General features: G+C 43.8%; 1 protein-coding gene across 3 annotated transcripts in view; it reads left to right on the forward strand.

The window, feature by feature from the left end:
- The window catches only part of LOC147458694 (calcineurin B-like protein 3), an 88,092-nt gene that overhangs the window by 28,813 nt on the left and 39,288 nt on the right, over window positions 1-19,991 (forward strand). For all 3 annotated transcript variants that reach the window (XR_015187791.1, XM_086510134.1, XM_086510133.1), the window contains exon 4: window positions 7,400-7,459. Coding sequence is in view for 2 of the 3 variants with exons in the window: in XM_086510134.1 (XP_086366260.1) it covers window positions 7,400-7,459 (60 nt within the window). In the remaining variant the exon portion in view is untranslated. The remainder of the gene's footprint in view (window positions 1-7,399; window positions 7,460-19,991) is intronic.

The following is a 19,991-nucleotide window of genomic DNA, read 5'->3' on the forward strand; positions in this document are numbered from 1 at the left end:
ACCTCATATTTAAAGCATAGTAACAGGGAATGGCCGTTTTCAGGTCTCCGTTCCCAGTTCCCATTCCAAGTTCCCGTTCCGAATCCCCGTTCCGTGTTTCAAACGTGAATACCCGTAACAGGGAATGGCATTTTGTTCCGCGTTCCCGTTCCCCGTTCTCGTTCCGATTTCTCATTCCTGGTAACTATGATTTAAAGGCCCTAGGCCCCAAAAGCAGTTTACAGTAAAAAGCCTTCAAACTCAAAAGCTTCTGGTCCAAAAGCAAAGCCAAAAAGCTGCTAGCGTAATTTACAGAAATCCGTACAGCTGCACGTCATCAGCCAGCGCAAACGTGGAAATCCGTATAGCTTGCCACATCATCATGCCAGCGCAATTTTAGGAAATCTGCCACGTCATCAGTTTGTGTGTGTGTGCAGGTCCTGCTTTATTTTAATCCTTTGTCACTTGGGGCGCCATCGAACGGGGTCCCTATAAGTTGGTAGGACTTCTTCTTTTGTTACTTGTTCTTCTTAGGGTATAGGCCCCTCGGCCGGCATCTGTAAGTTGGCTCCATTCTTTAGGCTTTGACACGTGAGCAGTTTGTTACAGGGCCTGCCAGGCGAGTTGCTACCATCTCGTCCTGAGGATCATACTGTTGATCTCATACTTGTGAACCGGCCACCTTATCGTGTGAGCCGAGCCCAGAATGAAGAGATTATGAACCAAGTGAAAGATCTCTTGGAAAAGGGTCTTATCCAGCCGAGTACTTCACCCTTGCTATCCGGTGTTGCTGGTTTTAAAGAAAGACGGATCTTGGAGAATGTGCATTAATTATAGAGCTCTCAATAAAATCACCATCAAGAACAGATTTCTGATTCCGAGGATCAATTCTTGACCGACTACAGGGATCCTCTTGTTCTAGCAGGATCGACTTGAAAAACAGATATCATCAGATCCGGATCGCGTCGGGAGATTTCTACGAGACAGTTTTTCGTACGAGCTTCGGTTTATATGAATTTTTGGTGATGCCTTTTGGCCTTACCAATGCTCCAACGACTTTTAACCGAATGATGGATAGGATTTCAGAGAGTACATATCTTTTGTTGGCACTTTCTTTGATGACATTATAGTCTTCTCCAAGGATGAGGCAGAACATAGACATCATCTGCTATGGGTCTTTCAGGCATTGCGAGATCACAAGTTGGTGATCAATGCCAAGAAGAGTGAATTTTAGAGGAGATGCACTTTCTGGGACTCATCGTCTCAGCAAGCAGGAGTACAGATGGACCCGGCCAAGATTGAGACTAAACGTGATTGGCCCGATTTGAAGAATGTCCATGAAGTTAGAAGCTTCTTGGGCTTATGTTCTTACTACCGGCGGTTCATTAGAAAGTTTGCAGAGGTTGCTTCTCCTATGCACATCTTGACAGAGAAAGGAGTCCCTTTCTCGTGGGGACCCACAGAGGTGATTGCCTTTCAGACTTTGAAAGAGAAATTGACTACGGGACCAGTTTTGACTTTGCCAGATTTGCAAAATTCATTCGAAGTATATTGTGATGCTTGTGGTCGTAGTCTGGGTGCGGTCTTAATGCAAGAAGGCCATGTCATTGCCTATGAGAGCCGATTGTTTTCAAGGCCGGAATTGACAGCACAAATTTATGAGAAAGAGCTTTTGGCGGTTATCCATGCTCTTAGTGGCGACATTACCTACTCGGAGCCGATTTTACGGTCTTCACTGATCATCAGAGTTTACGCTACGTGTCACAGAAGCAGCTTTCGGAAAAGCAGATGTGGTAGGCTAACATCTTGTCACAGTTTCACTTCCAGATTGTCCATGTATAGGGACAAAAGAACTTGGTGTTAGATGCTTTGTCCCGGAAGCCGTTAGTCTTGGCTATTTCCGCAATTCATCATAGAAGCTTCGAGGACATGGTCGATCAGTACGCCACAGATCCAGATTTTGGAGATGTATTCAATCGAATATAGAATGGGAGGTAGTAGCGGGATATTCCATACGAGATGGCTACTTGATGAAGAAAACGATGTTGTGCGTTACAAAGCCGTTGAGGGAAAAGGTTCTAACCGAATGTCATTGTCCACCATTGACGGGTCACCGTGGCATTGACACCACCTTGAAAGGTGTGGAGCGTTACTTCTTTTGGCCGAGACTCAAGGACATGGACAATTTTGTATTGAGTTGCTTGGTATGCCAGAAGGTCAAGTTTGACAGGCATAAAGCACAAGGATTGTTACAGCCTTTACCCATTCCCACCCGCCCTTGGGAAAGTATTGCTGTGGATTTCATTTTTGATCTCCTGAAGACACAGAGTGGGCATGATGGTATCTGGACTGTTATCGACAGATTTAGCAAGCAAGCTCATTTCATTTCAGTGAAGAAAACAATCAAGCCGGATCATTTAGCGAGACTGTTCATTGCCTAGATTTTCAGATTACATGGCATGCCAGAGACAATAGTCTCTGACAGAGATCCTCGATTCACGAGTTTGTTTTGGAAGGCTATTTGGGAGAACATTGACACTCGGTTGCAGTTCTCATCATCTCTCCATCCGTAGACAGAAGGGCAATCTGAGATTGCAAATTCAGTCGTATTGGATTTATTAAAGTCTTACATTTTTGATCAGAAGACTCAATGGGAAAAGTTTTTGTCCTTGGTGGAGTTTTTTTACAATAACATGATCCACTCTTTGACTGGGAAGGAGCCATTTGAGATTATTGAAGGTGCTACGAAGGTTCCACCCTTCCTAAGCACGAAAGATAAGATTTTTGAAGCCGACCAGTACACGAGGGACTTGGACAAACTGCTTTTGCCAAGGTCCGAGGGCTTATAGCGAAATCTCAAGAAAGACACAAGAAGGCAGCAGATCGACATCGTCGCGATTTGAAATTAAAGGAAGACGATTGGGTGCTCTTACGTTTTGAGAAGGCACGCCTGAGAAAGAAAAAGGGAAATGAGTGGCTTTTTCCAAAGCTTAGCATGAGATACTATGGACATTTCCTGATAAAAGAAAAGATAAATGATGTCTCCTTTAGATTGAAGCTGCCCGATACTTGGAGAATTCACAATGCTTTTCATGTGAGTCTCTTGAAGCCTTTTAAAGGTGATGTGCCCGATGATGGGGAGTGAGATGAGCAATCGAAGTGGAGGAAAGGGAGGAGATACTCTTTCCAAAACATATACTGGCACATAAAGATAGAAAGATTAAAGGTAAAGTGATTAGGCGATTCTTGGTTAAATTCAAGAACTGTCCTGCATTGGATGTGAAGTGGATGGAGGAGGAGGACCTAGCAGATACTCCTCAGATTGTGGAACTTTACCTTGAAGCATTCGGTTTAGCATAGTCTACTCCGATAGAACCCCGATTTCAGCATGGGTAAATCTAGTGCAGCGGGCATGCACAAGAGGGGAGTCACTCCGCTCCTTCGTCAACAGATTACCCCGATTTTTGATATAGAGTCACTAATGTCCCTTTGGGTTTTAGGGATACTACTGGGCTGACAGTATTCTGCTGTATGGCTTATGAACTGGAATTCCCGAAAATAAAAATGATACTTAGGTGCCTTGCCTGTGAACGAATGCACTGTATTGTTGTACGCTTGAGGCGTGTGATTTTCTGACAGCATACCCGTCTTATCAAAGAGCAAACAGAGCAAGATGGCGCTTGCCTGTGAACGAATGCACTGTATTGTTGTACGCTTGAGGCGTGTGCTTTCTGAAAGCATACCCGTCTTATTAAAGAGCAAACAGAGTAAGATGGCGCTTCCAAATTTTACGGAAAATTTTATGCAAGAAGCTTCGTGCTCGACCTAGGACTTATTAGCCACTCCCACCCTTACTCCATCGCGCATTGGGCCCGCTTACATCTTCATCGCCTTGTCTTGCAGGGCCATAAAGACCACTTTAAGAGAAGGATCCAAGATTTTTTTCGAGCCGTTGTTTTTCTTAAAGGCAGTGCCATACGGTGGTGGATGTCTATAGCTACTAAGTTGCACACTCCAAGGACTTGGCAAGCTTTTTAGAAAATTTTTGCCCGAAGTTACATGCCTTCAGATATCTTCCTTCGAAGTGCAGCTTTTGGCAGAGTCAGGTATGTTGAAATGCTTGCCACTGATTACAACTTGAAATTTCTCGACATCTCTTTGTAGGTGTCTCTCCTCGAGTTGATAACCTTGGAGGTCCGGTTTGATTGCTATGTCTTTGGACTACCATAGCCGCCAAAGAAACAATGTCTGTCCAAGAGCTGATGGACCATACTGTGGTCGGCTACGACCTTATGGAAGAAACCTAACCCTAATTTTTGGTGCAGGTTTCAAGATGAAAAGTCAGTCGACTTTTCGAGCTCGACTGATGTCGAGATTGCTTTTAAAGTTTGAATCTGTTTGGAAAATTGTATGGTGATCGTGTTTGGAAAATGTTTGAAATGGATGGTATCTGTTTTGAATGTGTATTGGTGCTGATTTGAATTGTTTGACTTTGGTTTTAATATTGGTTCAATGATTGGTGATTTACTCCCAAGTGGAGTAGTCAGAAATGTTGTTTTGGTATTGTGTGAACCTCGGAACGACGCAGACGCGATGTGTGGGGAGCGTTTTGTTGTATGCTTGAAAACCTCGGAACGACGCAAACGGGATGTCTGGGGAGCGTTTCGTTGTATACTGGAAAACCTCTGAACGACTTAGACGGGGTGTCTGTGGAGTGTTTGGTTGTATGCTTGAACCTCCAAGCGACGCAGGCTGCGGTCTGGGGAGCGTTTTGTTGTTCATACCGCAGACCGTCTGTCTCGGGGGAGTGCTCAACGGCGCTGTTCATTGTGTCTTGTAACATGCATATGTGAGCATTTGTGTTGCATTGTGATGTGCCAACCACTGAATACTCCTTATTGGATGAATTTTTTTTGAAACCAACCACTCAGGATATCAAGAGCTCCAATCTGGAATGAGATTCCTTATTGGATGAGCTTTTTCTAGGAAGCCAACATTGGGTGGCTCTCTTTGTCTCACATGTGCTAGCATTTACTCTCTCTAGCGTTTTTGCAATTCCGTGCCTTTTTGCAGGTCCAACTTTTCTGCGCCTTTTCCTTCCCTAGGTGACCCTTCAACTTTGTAGATCCATTGTGGTTGAGGTTGTGCACCGTGCATGGGCTGTCCTTGGAGGTTCTGTATGCGGAGGTGGTTGCTGTCCATCTTCAGAGACGATAGGTTCTGTAACTGTTGCCGTTGTTTTCAGTCATACCTGTCCACTAGAGCTTTGTTGTTCGAACCAATCTTGGGGTGTGGTTTGCGGCATGTTTGAGTGCATTTTGGGTGATCAGATACTTTGCTGTTTTGTGCAATTCAGGCTTGGATAATCTAATCCATAGTGCAAGTTTCCGACAATCTGGTGCCGGTTTTGCAAGTATGTAGAGGTTTTCTACGGGTCGCAGTAAATCCCAGATTTGGAGCGGTCATTTTGATTATGTGCAAATGAGGATTTGGAGCTACAGAAGCGCTGTTGAGGAGAGTAAGATGGCTGGCTGTTCATTTGTGACTCAGATTTGGTGCTGATTTGGACTTGTATAGGTTGACTTGGAGTAGTTTCTTTCAAGTACTCTAGCCTATCCTCTTCGCACGACTATTGCTTCCGGTTGACATGGCAGAAGCTGACGTGTCATATGCTGATGGTGTTGGATAATGGACAAGTGCTCCATTGGAGCCGTATACCATCGAGAGGGCTTACAAGCCGGTGAAGAGACCTACCCTATCAACTGTTCCGGTTTATCGTCAATTGGATTGTACTAACTAAGTAGGTGGAGAATGATGATGATGGTGGTGTTTGATTCGCATGATCTCAGGCTCTTTTGACTTAGTATGTTTCTTGTTCTTGGTTAACACTTTACCAGCTGTTTGCTATGACATGAGTATTGTGAGTCAGTTTTTTAGTTAGCCTCATCCCTCTCATTTGCAGGGAGCTCATGGAGTACTTCGGTATGTTCGTGGCACTATTGACTATGATATTTACTAATTGCCTGTGATATTCTTGTTGGTTACAGTGATTTTGATAAGTCTAATTGTGTTGGCACATGGAGATTCACTATTGGTTATTGCTCTAGAAATGCGAAACAAAACATCATTGCCTCTTCTTCCACGAAGGCTGGAGTATGTCTTATCTTGACACTACCTCAAAAGCTTTATGGCTTCGGCACATTTTGGAGCATCTTGCCATTGCACCTTCATCTTCTACCGCTATTTGTTCAGATTCTTGAAGTTTTATGGCTCTAGCTCTTGCTGATCGAGGACGGACCAAACGCATTGACGTTCATTACCACTTTGTCCAGGATTACATTGAGGATGGTCAAAGTAGCTTGGGGTATTGCCCCACCATCAAAATCTTGCCAGATCTTCTTACCAAGCCTCTACCTCGACCTAAATGGGATTCTCTACTTGAGTGATGTGGAGTTGGACCACCCAGCTGGTGCTAAATAGGAGGCGTTAGAGATATGTCTGCATTTTATTCCATTTTGGCCCATTCATCAGCTTTTTAAATGATATGGCATATTTCTAGTTGAGATGGCTCATTTATTAGCTTTTAATATCACTTGACATTATTTTTATGATGTGACACTTTCAGCCTTAAATTGGGTGCCCCTATTTTGCACAGCTCTAGCTCACTTATACTATTATAAGTGACCCTTTGCCCTTGTGCTGCTAATGCAACAAGAGCATTGAGAGAAGTGTGTATGTGTGTGTGTGTCTTGTTTATCTAATATAACAATCGAATTAAGGAAGCATATGCTTCGGTTCCTCATCTCTCTTAGATTGCTCCTTGTTTTTATTTGTACCTATCACTTCCACACAATCAACTTTTGCAAAGAATTTTGCACATGACAAATGAGTAGTCAAGTGGTTTCATAGAATCCATCGTGCGTTGCATGATCTCTTGTAGTGTTCCAATCTAATGGTTTTGAGATGTTGCATGTACGCCCTTGGCAAAGATGTGCAAAATTGAGGGAGGATGTATGTCAATGGTAGTTGGCTGAACGTGTCAGTTAGGGAGTATGCGTGTATTCATGGTAGTGCATTTAAGGTGGTTGTCAGATTCTCTCCGTGAGCATTTGTTTACTATTAGTCATATGCTTCGGAGACTATTAAGAATCATCACAATATTTGTGACTTTCTACTAGATGTATGTGTAGTGTAGAATATAACTTGCTTGGAGTGTGGTTGAAGAGGCGATGTTTCTAGTAGGATATGATCCAGTTGAAAAAATGGTTTACCTTTCAATTCTGTTCATTTGAGTCTATTTTCCTTTGTTGGTTGATTTTTTAAGCTTTAAATTAGCCTATGAAATATAGTTGAATACACAATCTCTTCATGATTAGTTAAATATTTTGATTAGAGATCGTCTCCCGCATACATTTTGCAGGAAAAATTTCAGCTGGCACTGTTCAAAACTGGGAAAAAGGAAAGTTGGTTTGCAGATCGGGTATTTTACTTACTAAAACATGCTATAATTTTACAAACTTGACAAATACCAATGTAAATAGGTTCTTTTTTTATATATTTAAGAATCTTTCTTTTTAAGGTGTTTTTGTTTAAGTAATTTGTTGGCTTTTTCCAAATTTAGAACGCAACATTGTTGTACTTTTGCCTTACATTGAGATGCTTGTTTTTTCTTCATTGAAAGCTCCGAACAGCTGTGAAGCGATAGGCCATCCAATTCTGTCCTTTTTTCTTTACATAAAGTTATCATCCTTCAATGAATATCAAGGTCTCAAACCCCATGTCTATACTCAGAAGCATCATTGGCTCCATATATATTGAAGTAACTCTGATTAACAAGAATAGAAGAACTATTCTTTGATTTCAATCTTTGAGATCTCTAGGTTCTAGCTCTTTTTGAAAGTTGGCTAGTGTGGCAATTTTGAAGTTAAGGGTGCGTCTCTATGCGCCTTTGCATTCAATTTTTACCTCTCATTAACTGTTTGTAGACTTTGCACAAGTCTTATCATGAATTCTCAGCTCCTATTGTTGCCTATTTTTGCTCTACGGGCATTCTCCTTTGGGTACAGTGCTATCACAACAAATTTTTTGCGAGCCTCTCACCCTCGCCGCTAGCGTCTTTGCACTCTTGCTCCCTTCCTGGCGTGAATGGAAGCAGAAGAAAGATGGTGTAACCAAAGGCCTTATTCCATACGAGGTAGCCTATACTTACATCTTATGCCTCTTTCTAAAGGACAGCGATGTGTGTATACTTTGATGCCCAAAAGCATGCTTGAAATCACACTCAAAGCATGGGTGTTAATTCCTCTTGAGGGAGACACCCCTTGGTGGTGCCCCTTCCAGTAGTGTGCTCCTCGTGTGCACACCTTGGGCTGCCGTGCTCAATTTCTAGAGAGAATGTAACCAACTTGGACATTCCAAGTCAAGAATCAATTGCGACAACACCAAATAACCACTTTAACACAGTTCACAGTCCACAATAGATTTGCACTGGCCCGGCGGAGTTCCGTGCCTAGAGATATTGTCCCCAAAGATTGGCGCCCCTTTCCGTATTTCTTTTTGTATTAATCAGTGTTCAAGGTACAAGAGTGGTTGGGTCTCACTCTCAGACTCTGCATCCAGATGCTCTGTAGAGTGTGAGCCCAAACCACGTATTTATCTGTTTACAAGGGATGCCAAAAGCAGAGCCCCAAAAACTTAAAATAAAGCAAAAGCTCTTCTCTCTCTCTCTCTCTCTCTCTCTCTCTCTCTCTCTCTCTCTCTCTCTCTCTCTCTCTTTGCAATTGCGTTGAACAAAAGCAAATCTGCCGCAGAAAGCAGTCTCCGCAAATTCCGGCGCAATTTCCCGGATCGGTCGTACAGTGCCACGTGTCATGCCCCGAGTTAGGGTTTCTGGCAGGTTTTAGGGTTTTTGGCATATTTTAAGGTTTGCAGGTTTTAGGGTTTATAGGTTTTAGGGTTAGGGTTTTTGCTCTCGGGCAGCCACGTCATCACTTTGTGACATACCCCCCTCTTGAAAGCATTGTAATCGCCCTCGATTACGCCTGCAAAACAGATAGAGGCCATAAACCTTCTTAGCAGACACTGACTGTTAGTACCTATGCACTAGGAACACACATCTAGCACATGTACCAATCGACAGTCACATCACACGACATCACAGGACTTCACATGACATTCAACATTCATTTGGATCTTAGACCATGATTTATCGGCAATGTAGCTAGCAATTGCATCTAGATTCAGTCGGGACCTCATCGATGTCCGATTGACTAACCCCTATTGCAACCATGTCTATTCGAGATCAATTAGACCAAAATGCTGCAATCATTTCGTCTGTCGGTTCCTGCACTTAAAAAGAAGTCAAGAACAAATTCGTATCATATTCAGGAATTCCATTTCATAAAGTCATACAGCAGAATACTGTCAGCTCTCAGTATCCCTGAAGCTCAACGAGACATCAGTGACTCTAGTATCAAAATCGAGGCATCTGTTGACAAAGGAGCGGAGGAACTCCCCTTTTGTGCATCCCACTACACCAGATCTCCGGCCAAGCTGAATTCTGGGTTCCATTTGGAGTAGACTATGATAAACCAAAAGCCTCGAGGTAAAGTTTCACAATCTGAGGAGTATCTGCTAGGTCCTCCTCCTCCATCCACTTTGCATCCAGTGCAGGATAGTTCTTGAACTTAACAAAGAACCGCCTTCGGACTTTTCCTTTATTCTTCGTATCCTTATGTGCCAAAATTTGTTCAGGAACAAGGATCTCCTCGTTTTCTTCCACTTCGGGTTGCTCATCAGGCTCCCCATCATCAGTCACATCACCTTTAAAAGGTTTCAAGAGACTCACATGAAATGCATTGTGAATCCTCCAAGTGTCAGGCAGTTTCAGTCGGAAGGAGAGATCATTTATCTTTTTAGAGATACGGAAAAGTCCGTAGTATTGCATACTAAGGTTTGTAAAAAGCCTCTTTTCTTTTTTCTTTCTCAGGCGTGCCTTCTCAAAACGTAAGAGCACCCAATCATCCTCCTTCAATTTCAAGTCGCGACGATGGCGATCCGTTGCCTTTTTGTCTCGTTCTTGAGATTTCTGCAAAGCCTCGCGAACCTCGGCAAAAGCCGTATCTAAGTCTCGCGTATATTTATCTGCTTCAAAAATCTTATCTTTCGTGCTTAGGAAGGGTGGAACCTTCGCAGCACCTTCAACAATCTCAAATGGCGCCTTCCCCGTCGAAGAGTGTATCGTGTTATTGTAGGCAAATTCCACCAAAGGTAGGTACTTTTCCCATTAAGTGTTCTGATCCGAGATATAAGACTTCAATAAATCTAGAACCACTTAATTGGCAATCTCAGATTGCCCGTCAGTCTGCGGGTGGAACGATGACGAGAATTGCAACCGCGTGCCAATGTCCTCCCAAATTGCTTTCCAAAACAAACTCGTAAATCTGGGGTCTCTGTCAGAGACAATCGTCTCAGGCATGCCATGTAATTTGAAGATCTGGGCCACAAACAGTCTCGCTAAGTGATCCGGCTTGACTGTTTTCTTGACTTGAATGAAATGAGCCTGTTTGCTAAATCTGTCAATAACAGTCCAGATACCATCGTGACCACTCTGTGTTCTCGGGAGATCAAAAATGAAATCCATTGCAATAATTGCCGAGGGGCGTGTGGGTATGGGCAAAGGCTGTAACAATCCTTGTGCTTTATGCCTATCAAACTTTGAATCTGGCATATACCAAGCAACTGCGCACAAACTCTTCCGCATCCTTCTTGAGTCTCAGCCAAAAGAAGTATCTCTCTACCCCTTTCATGGTGTTTGCAATGCCGTGATGACCCGTAAAAGGTGGATAGTGGCATTCAGTCATAACCTTTTCCCTCAACGGTTGTGTAACGCACAACATGGTTTTTCTTATCAAGTAGCCATCCCGAATGGAATATCCTGCTACTGTCTCCCCATCTCGTATCGTGTGAAAACGTCTGTAAAATCTGTATCTGTGGCATACAGGTTGACCATATCCTCGAAGCTCCTATGATGTATCACGGAAATAGCCAGAACCAATGGCTTCCGAGACAAAGCATTTGCCACCACATTCTTCTGTCCCTCCGCATCTGCTTTTCCGAAAGCTGCTTCTGTGACAAGAAGTAGCGCAAACTCTGATGGTCTGTAATGACAATAAAATCCACTCCGAGTAGGTAATGCTGTTACTGAGTAAGGGCATGGATAATCGCCAAAAGCTCTTTCTCATAAATCTGTGTTGTCATTTCCAACCTTGAGAACAATTGACCTTCGTAAGCATTGACATGGCCTTCTTGCATTAAGACCGCACCTAGAGTACGACTACAAGCATCACAATATACTTCAAATGACTTCTGCAAGTCCGGCAAAGTCAAAACTGGTCCCGCGAAAGCGATGTCAAACTGCTGTATAAAAGACAAAGCCTTCGAAGCATCTTTATATCCTGAAAAAGTGTCAAATTTAATTGATTGTCCACCTTCCTTAAACTCTTGGACTTTCTTCCTTTTATCTTCCAGAAAGTCATACTGGTTGGCTATATAAAAATTCTTCTTGTTCGCATAAAAGTTGTCGTCGTCAGAGTCTGAATTGTCTGTAGACGAGTCCTCAATAGAACTGTCACTCATTGGGCGAGATTTAGATTTCTTTGCCTTTTTCTTGCCCTTTCCGAAGCTTTGTTTCTTGCTTCGCTTTTTGCCTTTTCTGTCTTCTTGGCTCGAGTCAGAAGAGCTAGAAGAGCTGTCAGAAGAAGAAGAAGAAGTAGAACTGGGTACTCCTTCAAATTGAACACGCTTCTTCTGTTTCTTTGCCTTATCAAATGTCGACTGACAACCCAAACAACCCGGGAAGTCAGTGCCCTTCTTCTGCTTTTTGCCGTGGTTTTTAGCTTTGTTCTGCGTGTCAAAAAGCTGAGCAATCCGTGCATCAACCACCTCTTCTAATTCCTTCTCTGAATATTCCTTGTGAGCAGAAGGTTTCTTGAGAGCGGGTTTCGGGGGTGGTGTTGTGGTTTTCTGCCACTGCTCGTGCACTTCCTGAAAAGAAGTCTCACTCATATATTTTGCTAATTTTGGATCCTTCGCAAAACTGAGCATCATCTTTGTTGCATCGTCGATCAATTGACGACGCTTCATCTCTCGTTGCTCCGCTTGAGTAGGCCGAGGCGGGCCATATTCTCTGCCGGAATCTTCGTTGTGATCCCTCCTCGATCTCCGGATGCAGAGGGAGTTGACTGATCCTTGCGTGAAGCCATAGGTGCCGCGGGAAAAAAAATGGGATCGTATTTTCCGTAGAAGAGAAATCGGCCGTGCTCTGATACCACTGTAACCAACTTGGACACTCCAAGTCAAGAATCAATCGTGACAACACCAAATAACCACTTCAAAACAGTTTCCAGTTCACAATAGATTTGCACTGGCCTGGCGGAGTTTCGTGCCTAGAGATATTGGCCCCAAAGACTGGCGCCCCTTTCGGTATTTCTTTTTGTATCAATGAGTGTTCAAGGTGCAAGAGTGGTTGGGTCTCACTCTCAGACTCTGCGTCCAGATGCTTTGCATAGTGTGAGCCCAAACCACGTATTTATCTGTTTACAAGGGATGCCAAACGCAGAGCCCCAAAAACTTAAAATAAAGCAAAAGCTCTTTTCTCTCACAAGCTCTCTCGTCTCTCTTGAGCTTCCAAAATAAAGCAATGGAGTTCTCTCTCCCTCTCTTTGCAATTGCGTTGAACAAAAGCAAATCTGCTGCCGCAGAAAGCAGCCTCCGTAGATTCCGGCGCGATTTCCAGGATCTGCCATACAGTGCCACTGTCATGCCCCGAGTTAGGGTTTTGGGCAGGTTTTAGGGTTTTTGGCAGATTCTAGGGTTTGCAGGTTAGGGTTTCTGCTCTCGGGCAGCCACGTCATCACTTTGTGACAGAGAAGACCTTCACTAGTGGTGCCTATTCATCTCCAAGCTTTCCCAAACGTGAGTGCTGGTGATTTTCAAGGCTTGCGTTGGAAATTTTTTAACGCTCTTGCTGTTACTCTCGACACTAGATACACTCTACGTTGGTTATTAAACCCAACGTCGGTTTATTAAGGGGACGTCAACTTCAAATTTGACATTGTGGACACACAAAATGCTTCAATTTTTTCTAAGCCGTACGCATCAAGAGGCAACCAACGTAAGAAATTACCCTTTGCCTATGTACTAGCACTCCTTGCACGTGGCCTCCCCCTCTGCCATGGACGAAGATGGCGATGACGTCCAGCTTCAAATTTGACTGTGTGGACACACAGAATGCTTCAATTTTTTCTAAGCCGTATGCATCAAGAGGCAGCGAACGTAAGAAATTACCCCACTCGCCTATGTACTAGCACCACACCTCCCCCTTTGCCATGGACGAAGATTGCCATGACGTCCCTATGCCTCTGCACTGACGACGTTAGTGGGGATGCCGTGGTATTTAGTCAATACTATGCATGATGAAACGATGGTTATATTGTCTTGTGGGTGACTACCATGGGTCTATACCTTGCACTTTCCTTTAAGGGTGAATCTGGGCTTATTCTGGATTTATCTGGGTATATATAAAAGATGTCACAAATCACTGACGTGTCAAGCAACTACTGAAGAACGGAGCCAACCTGTAGATCGCGGTCGAGGGGCCTAAACCCTAAGAAGCAACAGCATAAGAAGTAGAAGCGGGACAAGAAGTTTTACCAACTTACGAAGTGGCCCATTTTTAAAGAAGAATTCCCACGACCCTGTTCCATGTAGCCCAAGTGACCTAAAGATAAAGCAAACCCACATACACACACAGAGACACACACATAGAAGAACTTTGTGGAAAACAGATGATGTGGCAGGTCTCTACGGCAGTCCTGGATTTCACGTTGAAAGTGCTGACATGGCAGCTATACGGATTCTCGTAAAACGCCCTGACGGTGGTGATGTGGCAGCTGTATGGATTTTCGTAATTTGTGCTGGCTGATTTCAGCGCCAACTTTTGAACCAAATGTTTTTGAGTTTGATGCTTTTCATGTAACTGCTTTTCATAGGCCAAGGGCCTTTAAATTTGTGCCATGGGCTCATTCTTTGCCATTTGGTACGCTTCCTAGTGAAGGTGTAGAGCATGGAGAATTGGTTTGTATGTGTCGAAGCAACATAAAGAAATATCGAAAGGGGCGTCGAGGTTTGGGGCCAGTGCTCTCTTGGGGTGGAACTCCGCCAATCCCCGTCTCATGTGTTGTGCACTCTCTTTCTCTTTCAGTTCAGTTGTTATTTGAAGTGCTCAAAGTTGCTCAATCTGTTCTTTTTTGTTAGCACATGGTGCCAGTCTCCGTGACAGTGGTATCAGAGCTTTAGGCATGTGCTTTTCTAAAAGCATACCGGTCCCACCAAAGAGCAGACAGAGCAAATTAGTGCTTCCAAATCTTACATGAGAAATTTTATTGAAGAATCTTCGTGTTCCGACCCCGGACTTATTAGCCACTCCCACCCTTACTCCATCGTGCATCGGGCGCGCGCCCGTCTTCATGGCTATGTCTTACAAGGCATAAGCCATAAAGATCACTTGCAAAGAAGGATCAAGGATTTTTTTTTTTTTTTCAAGCCGCTGTTTTTCTCAGAGGCAGTGCCATGCAGTGGTGGATGTTTATAGCTACCAAGCCGCACACTCCAAGGACTTGGCAAGCTTTCAAGAAAAATTTTGCCCGAAGCTGCATGCCAAACATCTTTCTTTGGAGTGGAACTTCAAGCAAAATGGGGTATCTTGAAATGCTTACCACGGAAACCCTGGCAGATTGCGGCTTGAAGCTGAATTGTTAACCTTGGAGGTCTAGTGTGATTAGTATATCTCGGGGCTAACATCACCACCACAAGAACATTGTCTGTCGAGGCTTGTTTCGACTATGCAAGAGTTTATGGACCATGTTGCGGCTGGCTACAACCTTATGGAAGAAATCTAACCACAAAACGCCCCCTAGACGGCAGCTTGCATCGCTTAGAGGTTGAAGCATACAACCAAACGCTTCGCTCCCCAGACATCTCGTCTGCATCGTTCGGAGGTTTTCTAGCATACAACGAAACGCTCCCCTAACATCTTGTCTGCATCGTTCCGAGGTTCAAACAATACTAAAACAACATTTATGACTACATCAGTGGGGAGTAAATCACCAAGCATTAAAACTAGTATTAAAACCAGAGTCAAACAATTCAAATCGGCACCAAGACAAATACCATCTCATTTCAAACAAATTCCAAACAGGATCACTAGAGAACTTCTCAAACAAAATTCAGAAAACTGCTAATCCAAACAGAAAAAGCATTCTTGACATCAGTCAAGCTCGAAAGTGGACTTGCTTTCCCGGCCGGGACCTTTTTAGGTTATGCGGGAGGAGTGATGAGGTAGTCGTTGAAGAGCTCATTTGCGGGGGGAGTGCTCATCGTCGACTTTATGTTTCTATGTCTTGTAACATGCATATGAAAGCATTTGTGTTGCATTGTGATGTGCCAACCATTGAATATTCCTTATTGGATGAGATACTTCTGGGAAGCCAACGACCCAAGAGCTCCAATCTGGAATGAGACTCCTTATTGGATGAGATATTTTTGGGAAACCAATGACTTAGGATATCAAGAGCTTTGATCTGGATTGAGAAAATTGATTGTCCCTCGGAATGTCCCTCAGAATTTTTGAGCTAACTTGAGTTGTTTTGCAGATATGCGGTAATCGTGGACGATTATTTTCTTTCAAGAAGGGGGGATATCACAAATCGCTGACGTGTCAAGCCACTGAAGAATGGAGCCAACTTGCATATCCTGGTCGAGGGGTTTAGGGGACCTAAACCCTAAGAAGAAGCAACAAAAGTAGTAGAAGCGGCACAAGAAGTTTTACCAACTTGCCAAGTGGCCCATTTTTAAAGAAGAGTTCCCACCAACTTACGGGACTCCGTCCCATGGGACCCAAGTGACCTAAAGATAAAGCAAACCCACATGCACACACACAGAAGAACTTCGTGGAAAACTGATGATGTGGCAGTATTGTATGGCTGTCGCGGATTTCACACTGGCAGTGCTGACCTGGCAGCTATACGGATTCTCGTCAAACGCGGTCACAGTGCCAATGTGACAGCTATATGGATTTCCGTAATTTGTGCTGGCTGATTTCAACGCTAGCTTTTGGACCAGATGCTTTTCATGTAATTGCTTTTCATAGGCCAAGGGCCTTTAAATTTGTGACATGGGCTCATTCTGTGGTACACTTCCTCGTGAAGGTGCAGAGAGTGGAGTGTTGGTTTGTACTGAGTTGAAGCAATATAAAGAAATACCGAAAGGGGCGCCAAGGTTTGGGGCCAGTGCTGTCTTGGGGTGGAATTCTGCCACTTCTCGTCTCGTGTGTCGTGCACTCTTTCTCTTTCAATTCAGTTGTTCTTTGAAGTGCTTAAAGTTGTTCAGATTGTTCTTTTCCGTTGGCACGTGGTGCTTGTCCGCGTGACAGACAACGCTCTTGACATTCTTCTCGAGAAACTTGTCGTGCATGCAATTCCCGAGGGACCACCCTTAGTCCTTGTACCCTCGCCAATACCCGACTGCATTGATGTCGAGCTGGATTCGTCCGAGCAATTGGTGAAACTAACCCGTAGGGCAGTAGACCTTAGCTTTCACCCGAATCTTTACTTGACTTTACGACACAGAGGAAAACTTTACGAATAAACGTGTGACTGGAATTAACACTTCACACAAACCACGGCTTGGCAGCTAGAGTGCTACCAAGCAGACAATGACACCTTGTAGGCCCCAAAGACTGGCGCCCCTTTTGGTATTTCTTTATTCCTTTAAAACTTGGGAGAAAACCTATAAGTTTCTACAAGCTGGCCCACTTTTACCGGGCTGAAAATGGCATACTCTAGCCCAATTTTGGCAGCATAACCGCAGTAGGAGGCTTCACATATAAAATCCCCATGCAAAAGGTGACTTCCCCGGTGCATAGGAGCACTTTCCAAAACATGGCGAGAATCTGCAGCACGCTGAATTCTCAGTTTTTCGCCGTGAAAATGCACTAGATCACCATACAGCCATCCCATTGCTTCCCCGAAGTTCTGGGGATATTAGGGATCAATTAGGGTCAAAACCCTAAGCTTGCAAAATTACACAGCAGGCTGTATTTTACTGTTGTGGGCTCCGTTTTGCATGTCGTTGCATCCGTAGCAAGCCCTCGTACTCACGCACCTATAGGGCTACTTGCCCTTTGAATCGGACAAGATTTCTCGCGTGAAATCTCTCCGAATCAAGGTGGAAAGGTACGTAGTGTACGACATGGTTAAGGTACGTACGTATTGTACTTCCCTACTGAACCACTTTTCAGGTACGTAATAGGTACGTACCATTTGTAAAAAAGCCACATTATATTGAAATTAGGTTCACACAGCTTTCAAAAATTAGACTCTTAAACAAATTAACATTACAATGGACACACATGAGGAATGCAAGAGGAGAACAAATGCTTAGAGAGGGCGAGGGGTCGCAAAGAGTACGTGCAACTGTGTGATTGTCTGTGAAGGTCTCTGCACAAATCTGCTCTGTGGAAATCGTAACAAGTGCGCCCCAAAGTTTTAAGCCGTGGCACACACTTCAATAAGCCTAAGCCACACAAAGGGGCTCGCCAAAATTGTCCGCCAAAATCAATGTACTGATTTCCCCAAAATTTTCAGGTTGGCAGTGCAGTACCATACCGTACTTACTGTACCGTACTAAATGGTTTCGTAGTACGTACGGATGCAACTTTGCTCCGAATTCACCTGTACCTGACCTGGACAAGAGGCTCTTACCTCGGCATACGTGCATGAACCCACACAACTGTACATAAGGATGGAAAGCAGTTGAGCTAGGCATTACAATTCTATGTTCAAAAGGGGGAAGGGGTGTGTGTGTGTGTGTGTGTGTGTGTGTGTGTGTGCGTGCGCGAGAGCAGAATCATCGCGCTACAGAAGACAAGGGAGAAGGCAAGCTTTCCATTAAAACTGTGATCACCTGCACCTACTACTCACACACAGTGGTTCACTTATGATCAAAATCAGCCCCTTCTCAATTTGGGCGCCCCCTCTTGCTGATGATTTTGGCAAATGCATTTGGAGCCGTCAAGTGTCCACTTAGCCTCTTTTGAGTTAATTCCTAGTACCCACCGACTTATTAAGTGTAGCAAGGGGCCTAAATGACTTTGAACTGAGCCTAGACACCCTTTTACTACTTGGATTCTAGTGCCGATTGTCCCGACCATCTTGTGGCGACCTGCCCTTTCCGACTGCGTGTGAAACTCTCTGCCATCGACCATTTCACACTGGCCACACAATGTCCGACCATTTGTGACTTCAAAAAGAGGGTCCCAAAAATCAAAGAAAAATCAAGGGAAAGAAACCAACAACTAAGGTTAGTGGTTGCCACAACATTGTGACGAATCCCTCTCTTGAAATCGCAAATGTCCTCAAATGCATACCTAATATACATGCCATAGATGATTTAGTGTGATTAGCACCTTTGTATCATCACATGCATCCACAAGGAAAGGTCATGAAACATAGATACAAATGACCTAATGAGACCTTCATACTTTTGTCATTTTATCTACGATAGAAGTGAGCATAATACCTTTAGCAATTATAGAGCAATGTCAATTTCTATTGCACTGAATCCATATGTATATTTGATGTGCTAGCTCCATCATTACCCCTCTTTCGAACACGTTGGGTTGGGGCATACGTAGGTTGTAACCTAAAGCTGCAATACATTCAGTGACTCTTACTCTTCCATCCACTCTGCATCCATAGGTGGATAGTTCTTGAACTTCACCAAATACCATCGTGCAACTTTTCCCTTAACTTTTCTTTCCTTATGTGCCAAAATCTGCCCAGGAACCAAGATCTCATCAAGTTCTGAACTTCTAATTGATCCTGATATGGCATATCTGGTACATCACCCACGAAGGGTCTTAGAAGACTCACGTGAAACACATTATGAATTGTCCAAGTGTGAGTCAATTTCAGCCTATACGCAACATTGCTGATCTTCTCAAGTACTTGAAAAGGCCCGTAGTAACGCATGGTGAGCTTCGGAAACAACGTTTCCTTGCCCTTCATCCTCTTTAACCTTGCCTTTTCAGACCGTTAAAGTACCCAATCAACAGGTGAAAACAACAATTCATGTCAGTGACGATCTGCAATCCTTTTCTGCTTTGCCCCAGTCTTCTCCAAGGCAAGCTTGATCTTCTTATACATTTCATCCATGTTCTCAACATATCGATTTGCTTCGAAAATTTTGTCCTTTGTGTGCAAAATGGGAGGAACCTTTTTGCCACCCTCGACAATCTCAAAAGTTGCCTTGCCTGTTGACGAATGCACCGTATTTTTGTACGCATACTCAAGCATAGGTAGATGTTGTTCCCGCTTGCCCTTATTATTTGACACATAACATTTCAGCAGATCGAAGACAGTAGAATTATGACTATCCATCAATTTGTGGATGAAATGAGGATGAAAACTTGAGCGTGGTGCCTAGTTTTCAAACAAGCCTCATCAAAACAGGCTCGTCATACGAGGATCACGACCGCTGACAATAGATTGTGGCATACCATGGTACTTGAACACATTGTACAAAAACAACCGTGCCATTTGGTTATATTTCATCTTCTTCTTGACAAGAATCAAGTGGGCCTGCTTGCTCAACCTGCAAAAAACGGTCCATATACCATCATTCCCTGTCGGTGTTCGTGGAAGATCAAAGATAAAGTCCATAGCAATGCTTTCCCATGACGTAATAACCGTGGTGCTTTTTGCCTGTCAAACTTGACCTTTTGGCAAATCACGCATGCTTGCACAAAGGCATCCACATCTCTCCTCAAAGTAGGCCAATAAAAGAATGTCTCGACCACTTTCACTGTCGCATCTATACCAGGATGCGCTGCATACAGTGGGACATGGCTTTCTACCATAACCTTATGTCATAATGGCCTAGTGACACATAGT

This window comes from Adiantum capillus-veneris, chromosome 4 (assembly GCF_014529385.1).
Source record: "Adiantum capillus-veneris isolate H3 chromosome 4, ASM1452938v2, whole genome shotgun sequence".
Classification (NCBI taxonomy): Eukaryota; Viridiplantae; Streptophyta; class Polypodiopsida; order Polypodiales; family Pteridaceae; genus Adiantum; species Adiantum capillus-veneris.